Below are 23,812 nucleotides of genomic sequence, written 5' to 3' on the forward strand. Positions count from 1 at the left end.
GGTTAGGTGTTATGTCGACCTCCTAATTCACATTGTGTCCTGCCTCGCTAATATACTTCTGATACGTGAGTCGTATGGATCTTTTGCCCTCAGTGTGTCTCATTCTCATGATTTTACATATTTACTTGAGAGTCGAATTTCACGTTGGCCACATGTGTCATGACGACCATCGCGTGGGTGTCAATTGCTTCTTGATACAAAGCAGACACCTTGTGGGTGGGTGGGGTGAGGAACGGCGCGGGGGGAAAAACGAACAAGAATTTTTTGAATTGGTTGATGAAAGATCTTAAAGGTGCATTCCCCAGCTGGACAGGGAAGTGAGTGTTGGTGATTTTCATTCGTTTTTTCCTCAATTACATGTTACGTTATTTACGACCTGTTGCTCTGGCTCCAGTTCGGCGATGACAATTCGATTCAAGTAATGGTAGGGATTTTCGTGATTCTCTCTCTCTCTCTCTCTCTCTCTCTCTCTCTCTCTCTCTCTCTCTCTCTCTCTCTCTCTCTCTCTCTCTCTCTCTCTCTCTCTCTCTCTCTCTCTCCTTCCCTCTACCTCCCTCCCTCCTACCCTCCCTCATCTCTCTCTCTCTCTCTCTCTCTCTCTCTCTCTCTCTCTCTCTCTCTCTCTCTCTCTCTCTCTCTCTCTCTCTCCTCCTCTCTCTCCTCCCCTTCCCTCTACCTCCCTCCCTCCTACCCTCCCTCATCTCTCTCTCTCTCTCTCTCTCTCTCTCTCTCTCTCTCTCTCTCACGGCAGGGCCTCAGCAGCAACAAGTGACGCGCGGAGAAGTTAAGGTCAAGAATGGCCCCGGAGGAGCGATTGCAGGAAAGTTAGTGCGTGAGAAACGGCGCGAAAGATACGCTTTCGTGTGCAGGAAGGATAGGATTGTGTGTGTGTGTGTGTGTGTGTGTCGTGGTAAGGGAGAGGACCAGATGTGAGAGGGAGTGAGTGAGGGAGGTAATCAGGGTAAAGCCACGGCGTAAAATTAGATTGCCTTTTTCTCCATCCGGTCAACACCGTCGGGTACAGCTGGCCTGACTACAGTGCTCTCGTTGAGATCGAGCCCCTCCAGGATCAGGCTTGCCTCTCTCTCTCTCTCTCTCTCTCTCTCTCTCTCTCTCTCTCTCTCTCTCTCTCTCTCTCTCTCTCTCTCTCTCTCTCTCTCTCTCCTACTTCCTCGATTCTCTCTCCGATGTCTTCTGATTCATAGGTCTGTTCTTGTCTCTACAGGAAACAAAAATATAAAAGAAAAATAATTGTACTTCGAGGTAAATAAATGTCTTCTCTCGACCCACGGTAGGCAAGGCGGCCGACGCACAGGAACCCCAGGCCCTGAGCGAGAGAGAGAGAGAGAGAGAGAGAGAGAGAGGTTTACGCAACAATACGTCGCACGGGAGTAGCGCTTCGCCAGCACCTTCAAGTGTGACGAACAGCTAAGGGCCTGTGGAGCACGCAGGGACTCGTGATCAACGGAACACACAGATCCAGAGTTTACGTACGTTCTGACGGAATGAGGAGATGTGTCTGACGAAGCTGAGACATATTCAGGTCTGGCGAAGCAATGAGACATATTCAGGTCTGGCGAAGCAATGAGACATATTCAGGTCTGGCGAAGCTATGAAACGTGTTCAGGTTTGACGAAGCAATGAGACATGTTCAGGTATGGCGAAGCTGAGACATATTCAGGTCTCACGAAGCATTGAGACATATTCTGGTTTGACGAAGCTGAGACATATTCAGGTCTGACGAAGCATTGAGACATATTCAGGTTTGGCGAAGCAGTGAGACGTATTGAGTGACGGTACAGAAATTCTGACCAGTCGCGCCAGACGCGACTAAGAAACTAAAGGTAATGATAAGACATAAATCACACAATTCATGTATGAGATGTAACATGGACAAGGGCAGGAGCATGGCATTCACAGCAGGAGGCTGGCTTGTCCTCGAAAAATGTCCAGCTTAAACGTCCACGAACAACGCCCAACTTCTTTCGTCCACGAACAGTGCCCAACTTAAACGTCCTCCACGACGATGCCCAACTTAAACGTCCACGAAAAATGCCCAACGTAAACGTCTACGAACAACGCCAAACTTAAACGTCCACGAACAACGCCCAACTTAAACGTCCACGAAAAATGCCCAACGTAAACGTCCACGAACAACGCCCAGCTTAAACGTCTCCAAGCAGTATCTGGGGCAAGAAGAAGAACACTTAATGACAGGGTAACGAAGCAGATCAACAGAATATTCACATCTTATCATTCCTACCTCATGCTGTCTCTCTCACAGACCAACCGAAAAAATCTATTGACATCTGACACTTTACCAAACCCAATAGACTGTCAACATTAACTAAACGATAAAAGCCTGTTTTCTTTTATTCAGCGTACTATGATAATCAACTCTTCGTGTCGTTTATAACGAAGTATATGATCACAAGAACGACCCCCCCTTTAAAAGATACAGAGTTGTATACACAAGGACACAAGAGTGGAATATGATTACGGTACGAGTTAACATCAACAACACAGTTACACCCTTGGACGCCCAAGTAGACGGTAAACAGATGTGAGTACCACTGCAGGTGTATAGAGAAACATTACAGGTGTGTGCACCCCTGCAGGTGTGTATAGAGAAACATTGCATGTGTGTGTACATCCCTGCTGGTGTATAGAGAAACATTACAGGTGTGTGTGTATGCATCCCTGCAGGTGTGTAGAGAAACATTACAGGTGTGTGTGTGCACCCCAACAGGTGTGTGTGTGTGTGTGCACCCCTGCAGGTGTACAGAGAAACACTACAGCAGTGTATAAAATTGTTACAGTGCTTACAGTAAATGTCTTACAAGGGAAAAAAAACCACAGTGTTGTATGGGCCTACCACGACGTGCTTGTAGTAGCTGTTCTGATTGCATTGTTGCGACGTGACTCGCTTAAAACGAATATTGATTAACAACAAGTGTGGCAGGAGATTCGTAGACTGTAGAATCAAAGACTTTCTAAAGCCATTGATCAGCCAAGGGGGAAAAGTTAGAAAACCCCAGAAAATTACGTAGGGTCCTTCAAATTATACCATAGAAAAATGTGTGAATTACCCGGCGTACAAAATAGATTAGAGGCTCGGTATATAAGAATATTATTCACCCCCATAATAAGTCTCTTAGGTGAGAGCAGTAAATAAATCCCGTACCACACCATTGTACTCCCGCCTGCGAAGTTCTAGAGGTACGCTGCACACGGGGAGAGGATAACGTTTGAGTGGTGAATATAAAGAGAGACACAGAGAGATACATTAGCAGGACAGGGAGGAACCAAAGGTAATGTGAACCGCAGAGTTCCCTTGGTAGGGGGTTAGAGGATGTTGGGGTGGGTGTGGGGAAGGTTAAAGGCGTGGAAGATGAACGGATGTGGGACAAAGAGCTGGAAGGGACACTGACCGTGATGAGACCCAGAGCCCTCCATGCTCTGCCGATCCTTCATGACGTCCAGGCTGGATGTTAAGATGACGTTTCAGGAGAGAGAGAGAGAGAGAGAGAGAGAGAGAGAGAGAGAGAGAGAGAGAGAGAGAGAGAGAGAGAGAGAGAGAGAGAGAGAGAGAGCGCATGCGTCTGCGTGTGTGTGTGTGTGAGGTTGTGGTTCTGGAGAACCTCGCGACGTGTATGGGATGTATGTCGTGTGCTTGCCACTTCAGGAACCATGTCGTCCCGTTCGTGTACACAGTGCTGGGATGCACCACAACATCACCATCAGATTTTGAAGAAAAGATCTTGTCGAACAGTTTTTTTTCCCCTTCCTATTTATCTCTCTTTTTTCTTGGTTTTTGTTCTTGATTCCTCGTGTATATTCCTCTGTTCCGAGTCTTTGTGTGTCTCTCTCTATCAGTGTCATCTTCCCACCGATAGGAAAGAACTCAGGGGAGAAGGAGGTAGATAGTTAGAGATAAAAATAGCAGGAGATAGGATGGGTTTGCAAGGAAGTGGACGGGCCAGCAAGGTAAAGGATGATAGGATGGGGAGGAGAGGATAGAAGAGGCATGTAATCGATGTGCAATAAAGGAAAGATATAGTTAAGAGAAATGAGGAAGTGGGTAGGAGAAAGGAGAGAACCCTGAGGGACTCCACATTTCATAAGGAAACATGAGAGAGAGGATGATCCGATCCTTCACCAGTTAGGCAAGTGGACTTGCCACCCACCCATCCGATCACACTCACCATTCATTGTGCGAATCCATCAAACGTGTACACAACGTAGCCCTTGCAATGTTCACTAGCCAGTGAGCATATCTTACGACGGTAAATCCAGACTCCCTCTACGACGCTCGCGAGCCACTCTGCCTGTCTCACGAACGTGTGTACAAAGTAAAGGACGAAAAATGCAAATCCGGAGTGGGGAAAGTGAGCAGGAATGAGTAACACGGGTTCCCTCTGTCACTGATCATAGAGCTTTGCCTGTCAGTCCTGTCACTTCTGAATAACGGGAAAGTAAAGTGAGATCAGTCATGTGTAGGTTGAGTAATAGCAAGGTAATGCTGGCCAGTGTTCTCAAGGAATATTATCTAATAACTCTTCTTGATACACTGAGCTATTCTGACTGATATACGTGTATATAGTCCTCGTCGGATTAGATTTTTGTAACAACTTTCTGAAGAGAGCATTGAGCTTATGTTCTGGACTGTGTCTGGCTGGAAGGTATGGTAAATGAATGAGTATAAGCGGAACAGAATTTCTGTTCTTCTGCCTGTCTCTTTGTGTCTATATTCGCACAAATTCGACCCTTACCCAATCACCTCAGACCCACTTCACAGCCAGACATAAAACAATAACCTTTCCATGCCTGAACTAGAGACCTGTGAATGTTCGCTGCGGTCTCCAAACACCCACCCACTTCTTCCCCACACTGCCATAGTCGCCTGCAGACCTGCTTCGTATTACAGCCTCTCCACGACTTCCCACACACGCTCCAACCCTCAGCACACGACCTTCCCACCTCCCCATTTACAACCGCCAACCTTTTTTTCCACTCGCCATCTCACTTTCCTCTTCACAAGAGCGTACACCACCACACACACCCCCAACCTCCTCTACACTGACATGAAATAAAAAACCTCAGTCAAGGAAGATATTTTACCCCTCGTTTAAGCTCAGCTCACTATTAGTGGATGATGAGAATTTCCGTTTTTCAGGCGGGAGTAAGAGAGTACAGGTAAAAACTGAACACCTTCACCACACAAGCACTCAGACTCTCTCTCTCTCTCTCTGTCTGTCTGTCTGTCTCTCTCTCTCTCTCTCTCTCTCTCTCTCTCTCTCTCTCTCTCTCTCTCTCTCTCTCTCTCTCTCTCTCTCTCTCTCTCCTCAGGTACGTGACCCCTCGTCAGGTACGTGACCCTGTAGGTTCGACTGAAGAAGAAGAAAAGAAAAAAAAAAAAGGTATAGATTTTATTTATTTTTTTTCCCCATGACTGGTATTGCAACAGAAAGGCTAATGAAGGCAATCGATGTTTGCTCGCAGTATCGTTCACGGATCCCTAAATCCCGCGACTCTCTGCCCGATCCAATGTGGAACGGTCTCTTGTCGTAGTGAAAGGACATTATTTGCCGATGGAAGCGCCTGGAACAAATTGGGGTAAAAATACAACTTCGTTATCTTGGTTGTCCGGTGGAGACTTTTGTGGCCCCGCTCAGGAGAGTTCAGCTCCGGGAGGAGAAGTTCGGTGCACCTCGTGTGGTTGATATTACCCTCCTCCCCACTAGAACCTCCTCCTCCTCCTCCTCCTCCTCCTCCTCCTCCTCCCCTGGCAAGACGCCAGCCACGTTTGGTCGGAGGGGAAACAAACTGAAATGGAAAAAAATTAAGAGTTGAAGGAAGAAGAGAGATGATAGCTGGACCCAGACGTTATACAACACGACCTAGTGAACGCTGTCTCCCCCAAGGGGAAATACATTAATAATTAACTGAAACCTGATCCAGCAAAGTCTAGATCAGGCAACACTCTGCCAGGGAACTGTAGACCAATGGCATTCTGGACTAAAGAAACTCAGGGCTAAAGAAACTTTGTACCAAGGGACCATCGAACCAAAGGAACACTGGATCCCGGAAACTCTGGACCAAGTGAACTCCAGACCAAGGGAACTCTGGACCAAGTGAACTTCAGACCGAGGGAACTCTGGACCGAGTGAACTCCAGACCAAGGGAACTCTGGACCAAGTGAACTTCAGACCGAGGGAACTCTGGACCGAGTGAACTCCAGACCAAGGGAACTCTGGACCGAGTGAACTCCAGACCAAGGGAACTCTGGACCAAGTGAACTTCAGACCAAGGGAACTCTGGACCGAGTGAACTCCAGACCAAGGGAACTCTGGACCGAGTGAACTCCAGACCAAGGGAACTCTGGACCAAGTGAACTTCAGACCAAGGGAACTCTGGACCGAGTGAACTCCAGACCAAGGAACTCTGGACCGAGTGAACTCCAGACCAAGGGAACTCTGGACCGAGTGAACTCCAGACCAAGGAACTCTGGACCGAGTGAACTCCAGACCAAGGAACTCTGGACCAAGTGAACTTCAGACCGAGGGAACTCTGGACCAAGTGAACTTCAGACCGAGGGAACTCTGGACCGAGTGAACTCCAGACCAAGGAACTCTGGACCGAGTGAACTCCAGACCAAGGAACTCTGGACCAAGTGAACTTCAGACCGAGGGAACTCTGGACCGAGTGAACTCCAGACCAAGGGAACTCTGGACCGAGTGAACTCCAGACCAAGGAACTCTGGACCAAGTGAACTTCAGACCGAGGGAACTCTGGACCGAGTGAACTCCAGACCAAGGGAACTCTGGACCAAGTGAACTTCAGACCGAGGGAACTCTGGACCAAGTGAACTTCAGACCGAGGGAACTCTGGACCGAGTGAACTCCAGACCAAGGGAACTCTGGACCAAGTGAACTTCAGACCGAGGGAACTCTGGACCAAGTGAACTTCAGACCGAGGGAACTCTGGACCGAGTGAACTCCAGACCAAGGAACTCTGGACCAAGTGAACTTCAGACCGAGGGAACTCTGGACCAAGTGAACTTCAGACCGAGGGAACTCTGGACCAAGTGAACTTCAGACCGAGGGAACTCTGGACCGAGTGAACTCCAGACCAAGGAACTCTGGACCAAGTGAACTTCAGACCGAGGGAACTCTGGACCAAGTGAACTCCAGACCAAGGGAACTCTGGACCGAGTGAACTCCAGACCAAGGAACTCTGGACCAAGTGAACTCCAGACCAAGGAACTCTGGACCAAGTGAACTTCAGACCGAGGGAACTCTGGACCAAGTGAACTTCAGACCGAGGGAACTCTGGACCAAGTGAACTCCAGACCAAGGAACTCTGGACCAAGTGAACTCCAGACCAAGGAACTCTGGACCAAGTGAACTTCAGACCGAGGGAACTCTGGACCGAGTGAACTCCAGACCAAGGAACTCTGGACCGAGTGAACTCCAGACCAAGGAACTCTGGACCAAGTGAACTCCAGACCAAGGAACTCTGGACCAAGTGAACTCCAGACCAAGGAACTCTGGACCGAGTGAACTCCAGACCAAGGAACTCTGGACCGAGTGAACTCCAGACCAAGGAACTCTGGACCAAGTGAACTTCAGACCGAGGGAACTCTGGACCAAGTGAACTTCAGACCGAGGGAACTCTGGACCGAGTGAACTCCAGACCAAGGAACTCTGGACCAAGTGAACTTCAGACCGAGGGAACTCTGGACCAAGTGAACTTCAGACCGAGGGAACTCTGGACCAAGTGAACTCCAGACCAAGGAACTCTGGACCGAGTGAACTCCAGACCAAGGAACTCTGGACCAAGTGAACTTCAGACCGAGGGAACTCTGGACCGAGTGAACTCCAGACCAAGGAACTCTGGACCAAGTGAACTTCAGACCGAGGGAACTCTGGACCAAGTGAACTTCAGACCGAGGGAACTCTGGACCAAGTGAACTTCAGACCGAGGGAACTCTGGACCAAGTGAACTTCAGACCAAGGAACTCTGGACCAAGTGAACTTCAGACCGAGGGAACTCTGGACCGAGTGAACTCCAGACCAAGGGAACTCTGGACCAAGTGAACTCCAGACCAAGGAACTCTGGACCAAGTGAACTCCAGACCAAGGAACTCTGGACCAAGTGAACTTCAGACCGAGGGAACTCTGGACCGAGTGAACTCCAGACCAAGGAACTCTGGACCGAGTGAACTCCAGACCAAGGAACTCTGGACCGAGTGAACTCCAGACCAAGGAACTCTGGACCAAGTGAACTTCAGACCGAGGGAACTCTGGACCGAGTGAACTCCAGACCAAGGAACTCTGGACCAAGTGAACTTCAGACCGAGGGAACTCTGGACCAAGTGAACTTCAGACCGAGGGAACTCTGGACCAAGTGAACTCCAGACCAAGGAACTCTGGACCGAGTGAACTCCAGACCAAGGAACTCTGGACCAAGTGAACTTCAGACCGAGGGAACTCTGGACCAAGTGAACTTCAGACCGAGGGAACTCTGGACCGAGTGAACTCCAGACCAAGGAACTCTGGACCAAGTGAACTTCAGACCGAGGGAACTCTGGACCGAGTGAACTCCAGACCAAGGAACTCTGGACCGAGTGAACTCCAGACCAAGGAACTCTGGACCAAGTGAACTCCAGACCAAGGAACTCTGGACCAAGTGAACTTCAGACCGAGGGAACTCTGGACCGAGTGAACTCCAGACCAAGGAACTCTGGACCAAGTGAACTCCAGACCAAGGAACTCTGGACCAAGTGAACTTCAGACCGAGGGAACTCTGGACCAAGTGAACTTCAGACCGAGGGAACTCTGGACCGAGTGAACTCCAGACCAAGGAACTCTGGACCAAGTGAACTTCAGACCGAGGGAACTCTGGACCGAGTGAACTCCAGACCAAGGGAACTCTGGACCAAGTGAACTTCAGACCGAGGGAACTCTGGACCGAGTGAACTCCAGACCAAGGAACTCTGGACCAAGTGAACTTCAGACCGAGGGAACTCTGGACCAAGTGAACTCCAGACCAAGGGAACTCTGGACCGAGTGAACTCCAGACCAAGGGAACTCTGGACCGAGTGAACTCCAGACCAAGGGAACTCTGGACCGAGTGAACTCCAGACCAAGGAACTCTGGACCAAGTGAACTCCAGACCAAGGAACTCTGGACCGAGTGAACTCCAGACCAAGGAACTCTGGACCAAGTGAACTCCAGACCAAGGGAACTCTGGACCGAGTGAACTCCAGACCAAGGAACTCTGGACCAAGTGAACTCCAGACCAAGGGAACTCTGGACCAAGTGAACTTCAGACCGAGGGAACTCTGGACCAAGTGAACTTCAGACCGAGGGAACTCTGGACCAAGTGAACTTCAGACCGAGGGAACTCTGGACCGAGTGAACTCCAGACCAAGGAACTCTGGACCAAGTGAACTTCAGACCGAGGGAACTCTGGACCGAGTGAACTCCAGACCAAGGAACTCTGGACCAAGTGAACTTCAGACCGAGGGAACTCTGGACCGAGTGAACTCCAGACCAAGGAACTCTGGACCAAGTGAACTTCAGACCGAGGGAACTCTGGACCAAGTGAACTTCAGACCGAGGGAACTCTGGACCAAGTGAACTTCAGACCGAGGGAACTCTGGACCAAGTGAACTTCAGACCGAGGGAACTCTGGACCAAGTGAACTCCAGACCAAGGAACTCTGGACCAAGTGAACTCCAGACCAAGGAACTCTGGACCGAGTGAACTCCAGACCAAGGAACTCTGGACCGAGTGAACTCCAGACCAAGGAACTCTGGACCGAGTGAACTCCAGACCAAGGAACTCTGGACCGAGTGAACTCCAGACCAAGGAACTCTGGACCAAGTGAACTCCAGACCAAGGAACTCTGGACCAAGTGAACTCCAGACCAAGGGAACTCTGGACCAAGTGAACTCCAGACCAAGGAACTCTGGACCAAGTGAACTTCAGACCGAGGGAACTCTGGACCGAGTGAACTCCAGACCAAGGAACTCTGGACCGAGTGAACTCCAGACCAAGGAACTCTGGACCAAGTGAACTTCAGACCGAGGGAACTCTGGACCAAGTGAACTTCAGACCGAGGGAACTCTGGACCAAGTGAACTTCAGACCGAGGGAACTCTGGACCGAGTGAACTCCAGACCAAGGAACTCTGGACCAAGTGAACTTCAGACCGAGGGAACTCTGGACCAAGTGAACTTCAGACCGAGGGAACTCTGGACCAAGTGAACTTCAGACCGAGGGAACTCTGGACCAAGTGAACTCCAGACCAAGGAACTCTGGACCGAGTGAACTCCAGACCAAGGAACTCTGGACCAAGTGAACTTCAGACCGAGGGAACTCTGGACCAAGTGAACTTCAGACCGAGGGAACTCTGGACCAAGTGAACTTCAGACCGAGGGAACTCTGGACCAAGTGAACTTCAGACCGAGGGAACTCTGGACCAAGTGAACTTCAGACCGAGGGAACTCTGGACCAAGTGAACTCCAGACCAAGGGAACTCTGGACCAAGTGAACTTCAGACCGAGGGAACTCTGGACCAAGTGAACTCCAGACCAAGGGAACTCTGGACCAAGTGAACTCCAGACCAAGGAACTCTGGACCGAGTGAACTCCAGACCAAGGAACTCTGGACCGAGTGAACTCCAGACCAAGGAACTCTGGACCAAGTGAACTCCAGACCAAGGGAACTCTGGACCGAGTGAACTCCAGACCAAGGAACTCTGGACCAAGTGAACTCCAGACCAAGGGAACTCTGGACCAAGTGAACTTCAGACCGAGGGAACTCTGGACCGAGTGAACTCCAGACCAAGGAACTCTGGACCAAGTGAACTCCAGACCAAGGAACTCTGGACCAAGTGAACTCCAGACCAAGGAACTCTGGACCGAGTGAACTCCAGACCAAGGAACTCTGGACCAAGTGAACTCCAGACCAAGGAACTCTGGACCGAGTGAACTCCAGACCAAGGAACTCTGGACCAAGTGAACTTCAGACCGAGGGAACTCTGGACCGAGTGAACTCCAGACCAAGGAACTCTGGACCGAGTGAACTCCAGACCAAGGAACTCTGGACCAAGTGAACTTCAGACCGAGGGAACTCTGGACCAAGTGAACTTCAGACCGAGGGAACTCTGGACCAAGTGAACTTCAGACCGAGGGAACTCTGGACCGAGTGAACTCCAGACCAAGGAACTCTGGACCGAGTGAACTCCAGACCAAGGAACTCTGGACCAAGTGAACTTCAGACCGAGGGAACTCTGGACCAAGTGAACTTCAGACCGAGGGAACTCTGGACCAAGTGAACTTCAGACCGAGGGAACTCTGGACCAAGTGAACTTCAGACCGAGGGAACTCTGGACCAAGTGAACTTCAGACCGAGGGAACTCTGGACCAAGTGAACTTCAGACCGAGGGAACTCTGGACCAAGTGAACTTCAGACCGAGGGAACTCTGGACCAAGTGAACTCCAGACCAAGGAACTCTGGACCGAGTGAACTCCAGACCAAGGGAACTCTGGACCAAGTGAACTCCAGACCAAGGAACTCTGGACCGAGTGAACTCCAGACCAAGGAACTCTGGACCAAGTGAACTTCAGACCGAGGGAACTCTGGACCGAGTGAACTCCAGACCAAGGGAACTCTGGACCAAGTGAACTCCAGACCAAGGGAACTCTGGACCAAGTGAACTTCAGACCGAGGGAACTCTGGACCAAGTGAACTCCAGACCAAGGAACTCTGGACCAAGTGAACTCCAGACCAAGGAACTCTGGACCGAGTGAACTCCAGACCAAGGAACTCTGGACCGAGTGAACTCCAGACCAAGGAACTCTGGACCAAGTGAACTTCAGACCGAGGGAACTCTGGACCAAGTGAACTTCAGACCGAGGGAACTCTGGACCGAGTGAACTCCAGACCAAGGAACTCTGGACCAAGTGAACTTCAGACCGAGGGAACTCTGGACCAAGTGAACTTCAGACCGAGGGAACTCTGGACCGAGTGAACTCCAGACCAAGGGAACTCTGGACCAAGTGAACTCCAGACCAAGGAACTCTGGACCAAGTGAACTCCAGACCAAGGAACTCTGGACCAAGTGAACTTCAGACCGAGGGAACTCTGGACCAAGTGAACTTCAGACCGAGGGAACTCTGGACCAAGTGAACTTCAGACCGAGGGAACTCTGGACCAAGTGAACTTCAGACCGAGGGAACTCTGGACCGAGTGAACTCCAGACCAAGGAACTCTGGACCGAGTGAACTCCAGACCAAGGAACTCTGGACCAAGTGAACTCCAGACCAAGGGAACTCTGGACCGAGTGAACTCCAGACCAAGGAACTCTGGACCAAGTGAACTTCAGACCGAGGGAACTCTGGACCGAGTGAACTCCAGACCAAGGAACTCTGGACCAAGTGAACTTCAGACCGAGGGAACTCTGGACCAAGTGAACTCCAGACCAAGGAACTCTGGACCGAGTGAACTCCAGACCAAGGAACTCTGGACCAAGTGAACTTCAGACCGAGGGAACTCTGGACCGAGTGAACTCCAGACCAAGGAACTCTGGACCAAGTGAACTCCAGACCAAGGGAACTCTGGACCAAGTGAACTTCAGACCGAGGGAACTCTGGACCAAGTGAACTTCAGACCGAGGGAACTCTGGACCGAGTGAACTCCAGACCAAGGAACTCTGGACCAAGTGAACTTCAGACCGAGGGAACTCTGGACCGAGTGAACTCCAGACCAAGGAACTCTGGACCGAGTGAACTCCAGACCAAGGAACTCTGGACCGAGTGAACTCCAGACCAAGGGAACTCTGGACCAAGTGAACTTCAGACCGAGGGAACTCTACCCCTGTTTCATTTGATAGGTATGTTGGTGTGTTTCTAGGGATCAGTGTGCAAAGTATAAAAGTCAAGAGTAACTAAGTGTGAAAACTCTGTTAAGAGGAGCGTCCACATCATCCCCCACGTCCCAGGCGAGTCTTCGCAATTGCCATACGATAGGACGAGTGGCTCACAGATCTCTTAAAGCACACATACACTCCCGTACCCACACAGGTGAGCATTTCCAAGGCATCAGAGAATGGAGAGGCGAGGATACATAAAACCAGGAATGAGCTGGACAGAAGTAGAAGAGGAAGTATAAATGAGTTTGAGGAGGAGGAAAGTGAGCAGGTAAAGGATAATCATCTCTTACAAGCGTAGCAGCAAATACCTGGTAAGTGCTCGCTAAATTATGAAGCAGTTCATCCATCACCCGACAAGACATGACGCAGAACTCACCTTCCACTCCCTCCCTTAATCGTATCCACGACTCTTTCCTCCTCCTTGAAAAGTTCCTTCCTGTCCCCGTCTCTCTCTCTCTTCATATCTATATCTCTTTCCTTATCATATCCTGTTATCTTCTTCCTCTCTCCTCCTTCTCCTCCTCCTCCTCCTCCTAATTCTCGTTTGATTTTATTCTTCCTCTCTATTCCTTCTCCCTCAATTCGTACGGTTCCCGAGCTCTAGTAATTGCCTTAATTGGGATCGTTTGGGAAACGAAAGGATGCTTCACCCGGTAGTTTCTCGTAGTTTAGGCAGGGTGTGTTATTTCAGCTCTCCACCCTATGGTATAGGCAATAGAACAGGGTAGACACCGGGGGTTCTCTGAAAGAAGTGGGGGCCCATCACAACACTGCTGAAGCACTGCTGAAGGGGGCAAATAACGCCAGGGCTTGTTATCGCGTGAGGGGCTCGTCACAACAACACCCAGAGGGGGTCTTGCCAACATGGGGTCTATGCCAGTAAGGGCGTGTCACAGTCAGTGATCAGTGACACTGAGGGTCGACACAAAAAAAAGAGGACAAAAAAGATATAGTTTTCTTTTCGTGATCTTTCGTTTCAAGTATTTGTTGTCATTTGGTTGCCAGAACAGGTGCCCAGTCCGACTGAGAGGAGATCATTGTGAACGTAGGGACGCTTTGCCGATGCAGACTCCACAGTACGTGCCCTGTACTGCTGAGTGACCGTCCTAACTTAGAAGGTAGGCGGTCGTCAAAGGGATCCGTGGCAGTGCTACTGACGGTGCGTCACGACCAACGTTCGCTAGTAATATGAGGCCATCGTGAATGTTGCTTCGTTCAAGCGAGGTCGTATTGGGTTCTTCGTGCCCGCTCATCGTAGCGAAGTCTAACTTTTTTAGCAGCGGACATTACATGAGCCAAAGATATATATATATATATATATATATATATATATATATATATATATATATATATATATATATATATATATATATATATATGCCCTTGTCGATGCCACGTATGGTGAAAGGAAAAATGATGAGTAAATGAAAGAAAAATGAAGCAAATACAGGAGTTTAATGTAAGCTCCTCTAGTGCTCGTACAGCTGACTGTTGAAGGTGGAAAGGATATATGAAGAAGGAGGATAGGCAGTGAAGGCGAAGGAACTCCTCAGCTTCGCATTTGTGTGAGGTAAAAAAAAAAAAAGAGAAATCAGAAAGGCCAGTGTTCGCGTGGCTGGTCTACACGTAACACTGTGGGAATGACCAGCCAGTTGCGTACCATGGATCCAGGTTTTATGGGTGAGAACACACGCGAAAATCCCACGACAACAGCGGCGGAAGCCATACCTGTAGAAGTGAGTTAAGGGGAATTAAGATCAGGGCGGAGGGAGGGAGAGCAATGGTTGGAAAACAAGTGACAGTCACAAGACATTTACGAAGGTGCAAGGCTTCTGATTCCACTCGAATAACAAGTAGAGGAAGGGCTATACACCAGACATGCATGTAGAACTCTATACAGCGCCGAATAAGACCTCCCGTGGATTATGGAAGAGCTGTGAATTAGGAAACTAAATGCGACGCCATCACAACACTTATCTGTGCTTTCGGGAGGCAGGTTTTGTTCCGTATATATTGGACTTCTTGAGTTTAATGTAGGACACTGTTATGCCTAACATGTGTGTAGAATCGCAAGATTTTGAACTGTAGAGTTTTGAAGCAAAACGAGTGAGATTTAGACAGAAATGTAAGTCGTAATTATGCCTTTGCACTGTTCCATTTATCCACGTTACTGGTTCTCCACCCAGGGATGAGACACGGGTGCGAACTGAGTGCAGAAATTTGTTTAATGTGAGAGAGAGAAAAAAAAAAGAGCGAGTATTAGACTGAGGGGATGAAGAGAAGTAGTGAAGAGACTGTCGAGTAAAAATTTTGGCCAGAGTGTGAATAGCGTAAGAGGTTCAATACGGGAGAAAGCCATGAAAGACACCTTAACCTAACCATATTCTTTCGTCTGTTTCCTTGCGCTACCTCGCTAACGCGGGAGACAGCGACAAAGTATAATAAAACAAAAAAGAATAATATATATATATATATATATATATATATATATATATATATATATATATATATATATACACACACATTTGTGGCTGGTCCTGTTGGTGTACGAGGTTGAATAATGCAAGAACTGGGTGAAATAAGTCTTCCAGCAAAACTAACCTTCAATACGGTATAACTTAGTGTCCGGGAGAAGCCCTTTGTTGCTGGCGCTGGCGTAGGACTTGACCACTGGGTTACGAATGAGGTAAGTCGTATTTATATATTACATATTTCTTTCTTAACGCTGTTGGTGCCCCAGGTAATTCCTGACGGCGTTGACGACGAAGGGAGTAACGGAGGTGTTGGTGTTGCAGGGTGTGCGAGCGAGATGGTGGCTGGCTGGAGCAGTTCACCTCGCTTGGGTGGCGGCACAGCGAGGCCCTTAGGAGCCTGAGGGCCCAAGGCCGCCAGGGTTCCAGGGACGTGGCTCCAGAGGTTCTCGCCTCCCTCAGGAAGACCGAGTTTCGCCTCAGCAAAGCAGAGGTCAGTCATTATTTTCTACCTTGTATGTATAAACGTAGAAATAGAATCTTGGATGTACTTACCCTGCAACTTTGTGGAGTGAGGTGTTGTAGCTGAGTTGTATGTGTGTGTGTGTGTGTGTGTGTGTGTGTGTGTGTGTGTGTGTGTGTGTGTGTGGTAGCTACAGCAACTATTTATTTCTCTTATGTTGTTTGTAGTTTTCATAAGTTAAGATATCTAATAATGTACTGCATTTGATTCCTCTCGTACTTTCTAAATTTACAAGTGATTATGAACTTGGAATTAAGATCTTCAAAGTTGCTGGAAGAGGGGAGGGGAGGAGAATGTGAGTGGCTCATAATCCATTTTGAAACATCACCACGTCGCACTTGGGGTGATCATGTGGATCACAGATGTTTAAACCAGACATGACGTGCCTCCTACGTCACGGTATACCAACGAGACATCATACCAAGACTGATGTGATTGGCTCAGACTTCAAACACTCTCATGCCTTTGATATAGCAGTAGTGTGTCTGCCAGAGAGGAGCAAGCAAGTCTGATGCATAAACGTATTGTTTAACAAACGTATTGTTTAACAAACAGTATATATCGTAGGAAAAAAGGCTTTGGCGCAGGTGATCATCCTATGAGAGAGTAAGAGGAGGGGGGAAACAGGTCTTACAGTAGCGACTATAGAGTTGCTGTGTTCCCTGGCCTTTCTGTAGTGGTCCTGGCCCCATAGTGTAGGCTTGGAGGAGAGTTGATCAGAGCATTAACTCCTGTTCTGCTGGCCTGGCTTCGCCACGGTGTTGCTCCCCGCTAGGGAGAGCTGGCCCATCTAAGAGGAGCCATTGGGATATACTACTGCTGTTATAGTGATAATGTGTTGGTGATGGTTCTTCGCTATGAGGTAAAAGTTAACCGGGAGAGTAGATAAGAACGAGGCTATAGCCTTGCTCTACCACAATAACCTTTCTTGGAGTTATTTTGTCCAGATGGGGGAGGAAAGACACAAACTTGGAACTAAAAGTACAAAAGGAGTGGATTATAGTGATGCTCTGAGGAGAACCAACCCCTCCAGCCACGTCTTGGTTACCTCCTGCAGATGGAAGACCTGACAGGTCTCAGAGATGCCACTGGGAGCAGACAACTGACATAACCACTTGGTTTTCATGAGGACATTTTCTCAGGATGAGATACCAGACCAGACAGTTCCTGTAGGAGTTACGGGATCATAGTACCTCACTGCTTATTCACCCACGTCTTGGTGGTGAAATTGCCCTCTGCAGGTGGACTAACAGATCTCACGGGAACAACTGGGCTATTGTGATGTTCTGTTGCCCTCCGCCTGCCCCCAGCCTCACTGTGGACAGGCCATTTGCTTTAATCAGTCTGCAGCAACGTAGCTCACACCAATATGACTCGGTAATGGACGATGCTGGCAAGGGCATCCGAGGGGATTCTCTCGGTATATATCGACGTTATGCTGTGTTGTATTGACGTATCAGGGGATGACACTGTGGGAGACGAAGTGAATCGCAGAGGTGGGACAGATGACAAAGGTCCTGGCTCCGTTGTGGTCAGTTAGATGGTCTGTATCTCCTTTACAGCACAGGCTTGTTTAAATGATCCCATTTGTAAACGTCGAGTGTGAGATCAGAAACTAAAACCATTTCACTTGTTGTCCAGGTGTGAGATAGAGATCTATCTACAGTACCTCATATCTTTTTTTTTTTTTCTTTTCTTAACGTTACTGATAAACTTGAGTCACTCATATTTCAATTGTAGTTATCGATGCAAACATTCGGATACGTTGTTTAAATTTTGAAGGAAAATAGACCCTCATCAGTGGGAGTGGTAGTATATGGAATGGTTTACCAATAAGCGTCTTCCGTTTGAAAGCAACGTCAGAGAAAGGAATCAAAAGGAGGATCGAGAAGTCGTTTCAAGTCTACGACTTGTATCATTTGCGCCTTTGTGGTCGTAAAGTTTATAGGTATTTCTCCACGACATATAGTCGCTTGTTTTCCTATTTCCACAACTGAGCTGTCTGTTACTGATCTCTCCTCCTGTGACAGTTAGCATCAAAGAGACCCTGTGGTATGCTGGTGTTAGCATCACCTTGTAGTCCTCTGTATCTCCACGTACATGGAATGACTGTGTGGGTTTTGGAAGGTAAAGCCAACTCGGGTTTATACCTACCTACTGCCAGGGTCAATAAGGCCGTCAAGGTCAAGCTATGGCCATCAAAGGAAATCCTTAACACTTTCATCAGATGTGAAGAATATTTTGAGATCACGTATTCTCACTGTGCATGTGAGACAAGCCATCGCGAGGGTAAAAGTGATACAGAAGGTCGTCTCTCCCTCACAAAAGATCGAGTGATCACGAATATTTCTTATCACGAATATCTCTTCCATCACGAATATTTCTTTGAAGAGATTTTTTTTTCTTTTCGTGATTATGATGGTGTCTGGACTTTAAGACTACGCGTGTGGATAAAACTCGACAGAATCGTGTGATACATGTGTGAGACGTGTCTGCATGTTAAAGGGAAAAAAAACGCCAAAAAATAAGAATACTAAGGAAAAAAGACAAGGAAGATTAATGAAGAAATGAGCAAGATAGAAAAAAACAAACATGAAAACCCCCCATGTATCAACGAACCACTATTTTTCTTTCCCCTTAGTGTCCGTTTTCTGTCGAAATGGATCCATTTTCTTTCCCATTGGTGTCCGTTTTCTGTCGAAATGGATCCATTCCTTCCTCTAATCTTGTGTGATGTATCGGCATTGATTATAGGATTAATAACATACTTACCACACAGTCTGACGAACCCTCCTGCATCTTTGTGGTTATAAAGGTGATGAGGGAGAGAGAGAGAGAGAGAGAGAGAGAGAGAGAGAGAGAGAGAGAGAGAGAGAGAGAGAGAGAGAGAGGCAAGCAAGCAACAACAGGTCACGTTTCCTTCCCGGCCATAAACCACAAGTCGACCTGCTGAGACATACATGAGCAGGATAGATGGATGGGTGGATGGGGAGGTTATGCCACAACCATCTCAAAGGCTGGAAGACTTCCCAGGCAAGTTACTCCCTGGATGAATGAGCCTCAGTCTCAGATCTGAACGTGATCTCAGCTTTTACTGAAACGCATAGATGAAGATATTTCTTCCAATAATTTTTTTTTTTATCTTTTTTCTTACCAGTTTTTCCAACATTTGAAGAGTAAGTCCATACTCAAAGCATTTTCGTTAATGTGACGTTACAGTAACGCTATATATACGTGTGCGTGTGTATTCAGAAGCACTGGAGACTGTGAGAACGGAAGCAGACGTGAGTGTTACACACAAGCTTTTGATACAGCATTCACTCGTGCTTTCACTGAGGAAAGATGTCATACATATTTTTTTTTCATTCATTCCGATACTCATCAACATTTACGGTGATGAATGTCAAATGAAATGCTGATACACGGACGTTGCTCAAAGGAAAAAGTTAATCATGAATAATGGAATTTATGATTGATAAAATAACTAATATGAATGTAAATTTTCTCGTTCCTTGAAGATAATTGTTACATATGAATGTGACTTTCAACCTCTCGTAGCTATGTGCAACGTGCAACTTAAGTGGTCGAAAAATGTATATATATATATATATATATATATATATATATATATATATATATATATATATATATATATATATATATATATGTATATAAAGTTGGTAACTGAGTATTGAAGAGTGTGTGAAAGGAGAAAGTTGAGAATAGATGTGAATAAAAACAAGGTTATTAGTTTCAGCAGGGTTGAGGTACGGGTTAGTTGGATGGAGAGAGAGAAAAAACTGGAGAAAGTGGTGTTTTAGATATCTGGGAGCGGACATGGCAGCGAATGGAACCATGGAAGCGTATTGTATACAGTGGAGGTGAAGAGGGATATGTATAATATGGTGTAGCAGTACTGGTGGTAAGAATACTCTTGGAAAAAAAAAATATAGAAATTGCAATATTGATATATTGAAAATGACCCTCCACTCGCTGATAGAAAGAATTAACATTTAGCAGCAATTTAGAATTATTAACATTTACCAGTTAAGAAGTCCTGAATATAACACTGAATTAACATACACCGCACCAAAGTAACGGAATTCAAATGGTGTCGATTTTATCAGCCAAGGAGAAACAGGTACATTATACAGGGGAGGATGTACGCTCTCCATTCGATGTGAAAAGACTATTCAACACTATATACTCTTGCACCACCAATACAAAAAAAAGGATACAGATGACGTACATACATTGGACGTATATACATCGGCCACCAGTGATGTGAAACAACGTATAATTCATAGAAATATCCAATATTCAGTTGTGTTGTTGGCATTTCATGTCATTTGGCTTTGTAATTACCCCACGTAACCCTATTTCAAAGGCATTGGATGGCATGAGATATATGTATATATATATATATACGTATATATATATATATATATATATATATATATATATATATATATATATATATATATATATATATATATATATATATATATATAGGCAATGAAATGAGACAGAGGCTATTCCATAGTTTGTATTCATCGTGTTTCCCAACATATCCCACCTCATTAAGCTCTCTTGATGTCGTATTAATGGTCCCTCCCCAAACCCACCCGCCCTCCCGTATGAGGGTTAATTGGGCCCGAACACAGAGCTCCCGATGGTGACATTCAGCTCAGGGAATCCGTGTTTTCATAGCCAGATTCGGCCACCAGATGGCTGGCTCTTCTTTTGGCCGCTCGTGTCTTGGCGACCACCTCTGGCGCTCGCTCCCGAGTAAGCCAGGAGATGAAGGAAGGACGTCTAAAAGACCAGACGGTCCGCCTTGTAACTTACCAGTTCGAGGTTATGGTAAAGAAATCGTTTGCCAGACGACAGGCTTGTGGGGTGCGTACGAGACGTCGCCCAAGAAAGAGAGAGAGAGAGAGAGAGAGAGAGAGAGAGAGAGAGAGAGAGAGAGAGAGAGAGAGAGAGAGAGAGAGAGAGAGAGAGAGAGAGAGAGCCAGACAGCGGACCATTGAAGAGTAGCGTTTGACGTAGTACCAAAACAAATGACACCACGTCCAGACTCGTTCGAATTCTTGGTGTTTAGTAGACCGAGTTTTGCGTAGGGATGACGGACCATCATCATCACCATCACCACCACGTGACTCGCGCGTGCTTGACAGAGGTAAACAAGAACAGAGGGCTCCAGGCGAAGATAGCGTGCACAGACTCTCCTGATTTGCATACGTCTGGATGGCATTGTGCTAGTGGCGTTGCACCAAATTCTAGACTTTCATATCCTCCGTGTGGCCTATTCTGTGTCTCATAGACTTAGTATTGCAATGAAATATTAAGTCTATTGATCTAGTGACGATCGACCGCTTGTTGAATCTTAATCATAGTCTTCCAAAAGATATTTAACCCCAGACATATGTAATCTACACGTATGAATCTGTGTTCATCCTGTGAATTGCTGATTGAGTGCTTAGATATGGTAGACAAGGCCCGGTGAACGAGCCTACCAGTACTGCTAACCATTTAAGGTATTTTCCTGAGCCAATTAGCGATAAGGTATTAGACTGTCTCCCACAATGTCCGCATATCAAACTATTTCTAATTTCAGAGGAATTTTGTTGTCATCCGTTGTTCGATGGTAATAATGCCCAGGTGAGGGTTGAGTCTCCCCACACCTCACCTGTATCAACAGAAGACATGCTAATCTCAGTTGTGCTCGTTGCCAAGAGGGGGAAGTCGGTGGGTAGGTGGGACAACAACAGGCATTGGCGAGCACATTTACCAGCAGCAGCAACCACCCAGGATGGGACGATCAATCTCTCTCTCTCTCTCTCTCTCTCTCTCTCTCTCTCTCTCTCTCTCTCTCTCTCTCTCTCTCTCTCTCTCTCTCTCTCTCTCTCTCTCCACAGGCATCTTACCTCCCTTGCCCGACATTGCTCCCTCCCTAGGCAGGTGTGTGTGTGTGTGTGTGTGTGTGTGTGTGTGTGTGTGTGTGTGTGTGTGTGTGTGCTGGGGCATCAATCAAACTCCCTCAATGGAATCCACTTACAGCCACCTCAGGGGGAATCACATCCTGTGATGCTCTGCAGGACGCTGGCTGACGGTGGTGTGGCGGACCTCGACGTCCTGCGGGATATGTGTCTTGTGATGGTGTCCTGCTCAGGAGAGGAGGTGGGGGAGTCCTACAGGCTGTGGTTGTGGTGGTGTCCTTGTAAGGAGGAGGTGGGGAATCCTACAGGTTGTGGGCGACAGTGTGGGGTAGAATCCTTCTGAGGAGGAGGTGGGGAATCCTACAGGTTGTGGGTGACAGTGTGGGGTGGAATCCTTGTAAGGAGGAGGTGGGGAATCCTACAGGTTGTGGGTGACAGTGTGGGGTGGAATCCTTGTAAGGAGGAGGTGGGGAATCCTACAGGTTGTGGGTGACAGTGTGGGGTGGAATCCTTGTAAGGAGGAGGTGGGGAATCCTACAGGTTGTGGGTGACAGTGTGGGATGGTATCCTGCTGAGGAAAGAGGAAGGAGGTCGGGTCATTTTCCTGCGGTTGTGATGAGTGTGATGTCCCGCTGAAGGAGTGGTGAGAGTCCTGCAGGATGTGATGGGAGAGAGGTCAGTAGGAGTCCCACGGGCCATGATAAATATGACACAGTATCCTTCTGTGTTGAGGATATGTGGAGGTTCCGTAGGTTAGGTTAGGTTAGGTTAGGTTAGGTTCTTGCTGAGGAGATCCAGGCGTGAGAGAGAGAGAGAGAGAGAGAGAGAGAGAGAGAGAGAGAGAGAGAGAGAGAGAGAGAGAGAGAGAGAGAGAGAGAGAGAGAGAGCCAGACAGCGGACCATGGAAGAGTAGCGTTTGACGTAGTACCAAAACAAATGACACCACGTCCAGACTCGTTCGCCTCTTGGTGTTTAATAGACCGAGTTTTGCGTAGGGATGACGGACCATCATCATCACCATCACCACCACGTGACTCGCGCGTGCTTGACAGAGGTCAACAAGAACAGAGGGTTCCAGGCGAAGTTAGCGTACACAGACTCTCCTGATTTGCATACGTTTGGATGGCATTGTGCTAGTGGCGTTGCACCAAATTCTAGACCTTCATGTCCTCCGTGTGGCCTATTCTGTGTCTCATAGACTTAGTATTGCAATGAAATATTAAGTCTATTGATCTAGTGACGATCGACCGCTTGTTGAATCTTAATCATAGTCTTCCAAAAGATATTCAACCCCAGACATATGTAATCTACACGTATGAATCTGTGTTCATCCTGTGAATTGCTGATTGAGTGTTTAGATATGGTAAACAAGGCCCGGTGAACGAGTCTACCAGTTCTGCTAACCATTTAAGGTATTTTCCTGAGCCAATTAGCGATAAGGTATTAGACTGTCTCCCACAATGTCCGCATATCAAACTATTTCTAATTTCAGAGGAATTTTGTTGTCATCCGTTGTTCGATGGTAATAATGCCCAGGTGAGGGTTGAGTCTCCCCACACCTCACCTGTATCAACCCAGGTGAGGGTTGAGTGTCCCCACACCTGACCTGTATCAACCCAGGTGAGGGTTGAGTGTCCCCACACCTCACCTGTATCAACAGAAGACATGCTAATCTCAGTTGTGCTCGTTGCCAAAAGGGGGAAGTGGGTGGGTAGGTGGGACAACAACAGACATTGGCGAGCACATTTACCAGCAGCAGCAACCAGTCTCTCTCTCTCTCTCTCTCTCTCTCTCTCTCTCTCTCTCTCTCTCTCTCTCTCTCTCTCTCTCTCTCTCTCTCTCTCTCTCTCTCTCTCTCTCTCTCTCTCTCTCTCTCTCTCTCCACAGGCATCTTACCTCCCTCGCCCGCCATTGCTCCCTCCCTAGGCAGGTGTG

The 23,812-nt window shown here is 47.7% G+C and overlaps 1 protein-coding gene across 5 annotated transcripts in view; it reads left to right on the plus strand.

The window, feature by feature from the left end:
• Nucleotides 1-23,812, plus strand: part of LOC139765626 (BAI1-associated protein 3-like) — a 463,094-nt gene that overhangs the window by 189,368 nt on the left and 249,914 nt on the right. For all 5 annotated transcript variants that reach the window (XR_011716708.1, XM_071693318.1, XM_071693310.1 and 2 more), the window contains exon 2: nt 15,737-15,905. Coding sequence is in view for 4 of the 5 variants with exons in the window: in XM_071693318.1 (XP_071549419.1) it covers nt 15,737-15,905 (169 nt within the window). In the remaining variant the exon portion in view is untranslated. The remainder of the gene's footprint in view (nt 1-15,736; nt 15,906-23,812) is intronic.

The sequence above is a fragment of the Panulirus ornatus genome, chromosome 4 (genome assembly GCF_036320965.1).
Source record: "Panulirus ornatus isolate Po-2019 chromosome 4, ASM3632096v1, whole genome shotgun sequence".
Classification (NCBI taxonomy): Eukaryota; Metazoa; Arthropoda; class Malacostraca; order Decapoda; family Palinuridae; genus Panulirus; species Panulirus ornatus.